Raw genomic sequence first — 7,765 nt, forward strand, 5'->3', positions numbered from 1 at the left:
CTGTAAGGCTTTGGATTTAGGTCATACCTGAATGGCCTAGTGGTTTTCCACTACTTCCTTTAATTTAAGCCTGAATTTGGCAAGAAGGAGTCATGATCTGAGCCACAGTCAGCTCCAGGTCTTATTTTTGCTCACTGTATAGAGCTTCTCCATCTCTGGGGGCAAAGAACATAATCTGATTTCAGATAGACTATCTGGTGATGTCCGCGTGTAGAGTCATCTCTTGAGTTGCTGGAAGCGGGTCTTTGCTGTGAGCCGCGTAACTAGACAGAGGGGTGTCATCCTGAACACCAGGATCCCTGGCTTTGGCCCCACGTACCATCTGATCCAGCTGACTGCAAACCCTGCAAATGGTTGAGCCTACAGAACCTGGGTAGTGGTCGGGCTGTGGTGAAAGAAGCCAGTGGACAAGTGCACAGCTGCCTCCAGAAGTCACTCCCTGCAACAGGAAGTGTGTAATCAAGCCATTGATCATTTGGAAGGGAGATCAGTGCAGCCTGAGTTCCCTGGAATGCCACTCCAGCGTCCCACCCCCTTTGGAGGTCTCTCCCTAGACACCTCCCGCCCAGGTCCTTTGGGTTCTGAGTGTCCCAAATGGATCTGATCTGCTTTCCTCAAAATGTACTCCTCACTCCTGGGCCTGATTTCCACATTTGCCCCCAGTCCATCTGCCCTGAGTCACACGCCCAGCCACACGGGCACTGAGTGCCCACTGGATGCAAAGCGCTTCACTCAGAAGTCCTCATTGGCCCCTCCTGACAAGGCCGCTCCTGTGATGGCCCCACGTTACAGACGAGGAAACTGAGCTTCCGTGAACTGAAGTCCGTGACCCTGGCACACAGTGAGGACAGACACACAGAAATTGTGGGGTTTGCAGCAGAGGAAGCTTCATTGCAGGGCCCCGCAAGGAGGCCGGTCACTTATACCCCCAGTGAATCCTGACCCCTCCAGAGGTCTCTGAAAAGCATTTTCAAGGCCCAGGGGAGGGGCCAGTGGGCCCAGGGTATGGGACGATTCTCTGAGTGACACATAGTGAGGTCACAGGGGTTAACATTATCAATCCTTTTTACACCAGTAGGTCTGGGGGCTACATGTCCTGATCCTCATGTGGTTAACATCTTCCATTTGGTGTGTGTGGCTTGGGTAGAAGGAAGGGGGGTGGCATTTTCACACTTGTGAAAACAACTCAGGGACGTGTGTTAGATACTATTATCTCCATACTTCATAAAGGAGCTAAAACAGAAGATAATGGGGGAGGAGTCTGCCCTGGGAAGGCCACTTAGGGTAATGTTCGGTTACAGTTCAGAGGGCTTTTATGGAGTCCCGGTGTGGTAGAGGCAGATGCTGGCAGAAACAGCAAGTTCCTGCCTGAAGCCAGGACAAGGGCCTGGTGGTTGTTTGTTGCCTGGTGCGTCCCCTGGTGGCCATGTAGGACAACTGCAGTCTGAGTAGTATTTGAGGTCCAGCGCTTCTCTCCTCTCCCTGCAGGCTCTGGTCGGTCCTCTGACACCCTCCATGCCTCCTGATGGTCCACTTGGCAGGGGAAAGAGACGCTAATTGAACCCCTCAAGGTCACCAGGAGATTCCTGAATTCGAAACCCAGTCTCCTAAGTCAGACACAACACCGCCCCAGTCACCACTCGTCTCAGCCTTCATTTCTCCCAGTTGGGGACTTGGCCCCCCTAAAAAGCCCTCTGCCTCTTCCGTTTTGTGGTACAGAACACAGAGCTGGCGTGCACCGGCTGCTCAGTAACGGCAACGGTCACCCTCAGAAACATGTAGGAGAAGGGCTAGGACATGACATGGGGTGTCCCAGGAGCTCCACTCCCCTCTCTCAGGATCTCACTGGCCAGCATCCAACCCAGAAAGCCTCATGGCCAGAAATTGGCAAAAGCAACTCAGCCTTTTTTCCCGGGAAAAGGAAACTGAAACCGAAACCTAAACCGAATGCCTGGGCTGTCCCCAGGCTGCACAGGCTCCACTGGAGTGTTGCCAAGTCACTCTAGTCCTCCTGGAGCTTCTCATTGGTCGGCACAGCTATTATGCTAATGAGGGGGCAGTCTTAGCCTATAAAGGTTCCAGCAGTTCAGTCAGGATGGCACTACTTCTTCTATTCACTACAGACCAGTGCCCATGGACACCGAGGAGGACATGAGTGAGTTCCTGATGCCCATAGACAAAGAAAAGGACTCGAGTGAGTCAGCGCTGTGTGGCCGCAAACTGCCGCTGTGGCTGGGGCTCCTGCTGCTCCTGGTGGCGGTGGGGCTGCTTGTGCCCATGATCTACTTCGCTGTCATTGCCAACAGCAAGGCCTGCGTGGATGGCCTCCAAGCACAGAAGGAGTGTCAGGAGGTCAACCAACACGTGCAGCGCCAGCTAACCCAAGCCCAGGAACTCTTACACAAGAAGGAAGCTGAAGCTGCCACCTGCAAACAGGCTGTGGTAAGCCATTGCAGCCCCTCGAGAGGGCCCCGGACTTGGAGCTCTCTCCCGGGGTCTTTGTGGAGATCGAGATAGACCTTGAAACTGTGTCCTTTTTGTCACCACCAGGGTTTGGGAACCTCCAAACTCTCTCTGGGATGCTGGGGTATGTTGGGGGGAAGCCTTAAAACTCCCAATTATGTGCGTCAGTATCCCTTTAGGATATGAAGGATCTCTAAACTCTGGCGCTTGAATGGGGGGATCTAGAAACGCCCCTTGGGCCAATCTTGGGGAGCAGAAATCCCCTCTAGGGGCTGGGAACAGGACCTAGCCAGCTCTTACCACTGCATCTGAGAGCCTTTGAAATTTTCACTTCTGTTCTAACATGGAGGACCTTGAAACTCTGTGGACCTCTAACTTGGGCTTTGAAATAATCACTCCCACTTCCCACCCCCAGCCCCTTGTTTCTGGTTATAGAAGGAACTCTTAATCTTATTGGGCTATAGCCCAGGGCATCTAGAAAATTCTCCTAGAGTCTGGGCATGGGGAACCTCCACATTCTCTTCTGGGGGGCCTTCAAACTCCCATTTTGAGGATCACACTCTTACGGGTGTCCCGGGGAAGGTGGGAGGTTGTGCCCATTCTTCAAGGTAGAAGACTGAGGGGCCGGGGGGTGGGGTGGGGAATGGGAAATGAAGGGTGTGTGCATCTGAGCACCTCTGATCCCAGGGCTCAGGGAGGGGCCAGAATCCAGGCACAGGAGTCCAGGTTCTGACTCTCCCCTCTGACCCAGGTGACCCTGAGGGACTCTCTGAAGAAGGAGCAGGCACGAGTGGAGGAGCTTCAGGGTGAGAAAAGCAAATGACCAGGGTTCCTCACAGTGGGCTAGGGGGGTAGCGACAGGTCAGGTGTTGAAAGGGAGTCCGGAGGGAGGGTCCCAGGGTTGTGATCAGGCAAGAGGAAGGGGGGCCAGATTCCATTTCGGGTGGGGGAGCCCGGAGCCGGGTTTCCCAGCTGGGGATGAATGAACACCGCGCTAAGTCACGTGATGTCCCGGCTGGGTGTCAGGTGGCTTAGCGAGATCACTGTGTCCACGAGGCCCCTGAATCTGTACCCCATCCCTCAAACAGGAGAATTGGCGAGTTTGAACCAACAACTGCAAGACGCTCTGACGAAGGAAAGGTGCGAGACCACGCCCCGGCCACGCCCCTTTCACTCCACCCCCCAGACTCCCGAGTCCCTTCGGCTCCGGAAAAACCCCGACGCTCAGGGAACTAAGTTTAAGTCCCAACCGCGTCCCATCTGCCACACAACCCTGGGGTGGCCGCTGCTCACTGTCCTGCCCAGCGGCTTGGTGGGGGAGGAGTGTAGATTCTTAAGGGCAGAGCGCAGATCCCCTGGAGCCCAGGGGGCCGCAGCCTGAGTTCCCCGATTTCTATTCCAGAAGAAAGAGTGAGGCCTCAGCGGAGGACAACGGTTCAGTGTGGTTTTTCATGTTGCTTATGTGTACCTTCATCATCTGCAAGTGTCTGAAGAAATGAGGTCCCAGAAAGCTGGCCGGTAAGAAGGGGGCGTCTCGAGGGAGAAGAAAGCTCGGAGGGGCGGGGAGCTGGGCCTGGGTCAGGGTCTTGGGTGGTGGCCTGCCTGCGGGGCAGGGGGCTGGGCACCGGGGAGTGGAATCTGGAGACCGAGGGAGGGCTCAGTGAGTTGGGAGGGGCCCTAGAGTCTGGTGGGGCTGGGAACGGAGCCTGATCCGTCTGCCTCTGACTCCCTATTCTGATGTCTTTTAGGCCACAACCAGGACTGGGCCGACTCCAGCTCGGATTTCCGGTTTGAGGCTTCCGGACCTGGCCAGTCCCGACACGACCACATGGCAACACAGTTGTAGGGAGGATGGGGTAGCCTAAAGGGCCCAAGACAGGGCAGTCCTGAAAGGATGCCTTGAGAGTGGGAAAGTAGCAGAGCTGGCCCAGGGCCGCCTAGAGCTAGGGATGGCACGCGAGTCGGGTTGTGGCACCTCCATCTTGCTGACACTGCTCTGAGAAAGTCACTTTCCTCTTGGGTCTTTGGACTCGAAATGGAAACATCCCTTTTTGGGGGGAAAACTGGACTCTCGAGGTTTGGAGCGTTACTGGGTGACCTCCCAAAGCATCTGTGGCCTGCCCTGCAGACAAAGGTGGACATCCACTGACGTCCACAACCAGCCTTCCGTGCTCTAGAATGTTCCTCAAGATCTCGGGGGTTCCAGCAGGCACCATCCCCCTGCATCCCCAGCCCTCTTCTCTGCTGGCAGCCTCTAAAGGACCCTGGTCAGAGCTCCCTGCCTGCAGCTTTCTTCTCTCATCTCCTGGCTGCTCTCATCTCATTACCATTGCATCTTCTGATGACAGCGGTTCCACGAGGAAACCGACGCTGAGACGAGGGACACTTTGTCCTGGCTCCCAATCCCTTCCGGCAGAAAGTGCAGGGCTGGGACTCACACTTGGATGAGCAGACTTGGGACAGATCTGTGTCACCTTGTCCTGCCACCTCCATCCCCCAAGCTCCTATTCATCCCACAGTACCCAGCTCTGGGAGCCCCTCCCCAGAGACTTCTCTGCTTCTCAAAATGAAGTCCTCGAAGAGTTCTCTGATGACTTGGTGGTTAGCATTCCAGGCTCCCGTGGCCTGGTTTAGTCCCTGGTCTAGGAACTAATATCCCATAAGCTGGGAGACATGACCAGTAAAAAGGAAAGAACGCTCTCCCTGTGTGTGCCCCCTGCTCCTAAAATGGTGTTTGATGGTGGCTTTCGTTAACTGAGCCCCTTATAAGCGTATGGTTTCTACATGACTACAAAGAATGTTCCCGAATGCTTTAGTGGAATGAAGCTTGTGAAAAATAACAAAGAGCCAAAGTGGAAACTGTTTGAGTGACAAAATAAATATCATCACGTGTAAAATAAATATCCATGAATTCGCAGGAATATAAATACATGACTGACTAAAACAATAAATGAAAGAGAGGAGAAAAATCTCCCAGGCCGAAGAATATCAAATGACATTCACAAATATCTCACCCTCAAGAGGATGATGTGCGGGTCCCATGGCTTTGGTGTGGGCTATAAATGGTCACCTCTTTCCAGAAGGCACAGGTGGAAGAGAGGAAGGAGGTAGCTTTCTGGTGGAGACGCCTGACGGACACCACCTCAGCCAGGGCACCACGATCAACATCACAGGGTAAGTCAGGCTGATAGCCCGTGTCCTGGGCACATGAGTGTCATGAGAACGGCACGTGCCCTCTCTGGTCCTTCTCGCCAAAGGCCAGTCCAACCATGAGAACAACCCCAGACCAATCCCACCCGAGGACCACCCTACAGAACACCTGACTCTCCACTCTCAAGGTCATCACGACCAGGAAAGCCTGAGACTCTGCCTGACCCAAGGGAGCCTACAGAAGCATCAGGACTCAGTGTCCTGTGAGGATCCGGGGGCAGAACATCAGGGGAAACTGAGGAGATGGGAATAATGCGTGGATTTCAGTTAATCCTGTTACTGGTCAGCACTGGTTCCTACATTGCAACACGTGCACCTTAGAGATGAAAGGTGACCAAGGTGGTGGAAATGGAAACGGAGTCTATGGAATGTTTCTGGACTGTCTTTGCTGGATTTGTGCAAACCAAAATAAAGTGAGTCTTGAAAAAATAACAAAGCTTGGGACTTCCCTGGTGGTCTGGTGGTTAAGGCACCTCACTTAAACTGCAGGGGACATGGGTGAGATCTGTTGTCAGGGAACTAAGATCCCACATTCTGCAAGTCACAGCCAAAAAACAGAAGGAAAAAAAGATAGATTAGGACTTTCCTAGTGATCCGGTGGGTAAGACTCCACTCTCCCAATGCAGGGGGGCCTGATTTGGCCCTGATCAGGAAACTAGATCTCACAGTCTTTGCACCTGGAGTCCTAGCCTGGCAACAAATAAGATTCCATGTGTCGCAACAAAGATTCAGCCTGCCACGAATAAGACCTGGCACAGACACTATATATACACCTATATTTTTTAAAGCATAAATTCAGAAGAATATGCATTACTTTCTCCAATTGAAATCTTACAGGGAAAACTCACAAACTTCCTGTTTCCAGGGCTGAGACTAGAATGAGGTTAGTACAGCACTGGCTTTGGTTGCAAAACGTGGAGGTGGGGGGGGGGCACAAAAGTTCTATTATGTTTATCCCCATTTTACAGCTATGGAAACTAAGGCTAGGATGAAATCACTTGCCCAGGGAGGCAGGGCTGAACACATGCAACCTTGACCCCTATCTCAAATCATGGTCCTAAGCTGACCCTAAAGTTCAAATTTCAGCCCACTGGAGCCCCGATATCTGCCGGTATCCAGCTCCAGCAGCCAGGGATTCAACCTGAAGAGATGAACGGTGTCGGTGATGAGACAGCCTCTCAGTTTTCTTGGACTGCCTATTTATTTCAAGTTTAAGATTCTCTATACTTTTACAAAAACATTAGGTCAGAGGTTTGACATTTTCAGTCCCCCCTCAGCCACATTTATTATCTCCATAAATCATTGTTGCCCTTCAAACAGAGTTCCTGCTTCAGGATTCTCTCGGAATCAGCTTTACGTCTATTATCCACTTCCTCTTCTGTGTCCTATAGTTAACTTGTGATTACATTGTAACTCATGCTACATTCCTCAGTTTATTTATCTTTCTAAATCCTGTTTGCCCCTAACGTCCTAAGCTCACTATCTCTTAAAAAGGCTTCTAGCTATAGTATCTCTAAAATTCCTAACCTCTATAAGCTACAGTAAAATATGCTAACATTACAACATTCTTTAAATCTTCAACTTCTAACTATTTTAATTATTTCTAAGCCTTAAATTCAGTAAACTCCTTTGCCATAAACATTCTCCTCACAAATAGGCTTCAGATAGCAATCCCTCCCATGGCCTCAAGCTGCGGCCTATGTGCTCATCCTGGAACACTCTTTTGTAAAAGTCCTTGAACAAATGTCCATGATTAACTTTATGAATTATTCTCTGAGCACTGCTGCAGAAGGCTTTGTACCTTCTCAAGCTCCTCTCAAGAACAATAAGCACCTTAATATTCCTTTTTGGTCAACTCAGCTGAGGAGAGGAAAAAACAAGTCAGAGTTACAAGGCCTGACTCCTTCATCGCGGGTCCATGCGTGCGGAATGAGGAGAGGGGTCTGGGGCGGTGCCTCCATTTTGTCAGTAATGCCTAACGCGGCTTCCGACATCTATCAGCTTTGCCAAGGGCCCTGTCTTTGCACCTGGAGTACTAGCCTGGGAGGGAGGCCCTACTCAGGGGACACACAGGCTCCACGTCAGTCTCCAC

The 7,765-nt window shown here is 52.0% G+C and overlaps 1 protein-coding gene across 2 annotated transcripts; it reads left to right on the forward strand.

The window, feature by feature from the left end:
- Window positions 1–2,097: 2,097 nt before the first annotated feature.
- On the forward strand, window positions 2,098–6,109 carry LOC147368146 (bone marrow stromal antigen 2-like). Of its 2 annotated transcripts, XM_086408531.1 has the most exons (5): window positions 2,098–2,442; window positions 3,215–3,269; window positions 3,552–3,603; window positions 3,866–3,981; window positions 4,212–6,109. In XM_086408531.1, exons 1-4 carry the CDS (start codon window positions 2,134–2,136, stop codon window positions 3,960–3,962), a joined length of 513 nt encoding a protein of 170 aa, XP_086264657.1. In that variant the 5' UTR covers window positions 2,098–2,133; the 3' UTR covers window positions 3,963–3,981; window positions 4,212–6,109. The 2 variants fall into 2 exon arrangements, with proteins under 2 accessions (XP_086264657.1, XP_086264658.1); XM_086408532.1 differs by lacking the exon at window positions 3,552–3,603.
- Window positions 6,110–7,765: the final 1,656 nt, after the last annotated feature.

This window comes from Bos grunniens, chromosome 7 (assembly GCF_055505025.1).
Source record: "Bos grunniens cultivar Pamir isolate PY7600 chromosome 7, Bosgru_T2T1.0, whole genome shotgun sequence".
In the NCBI taxonomy this organism is placed as follows: domain Eukaryota; kingdom Metazoa; phylum Chordata; class Mammalia; order Artiodactyla; family Bovidae; genus Bos; species Bos grunniens.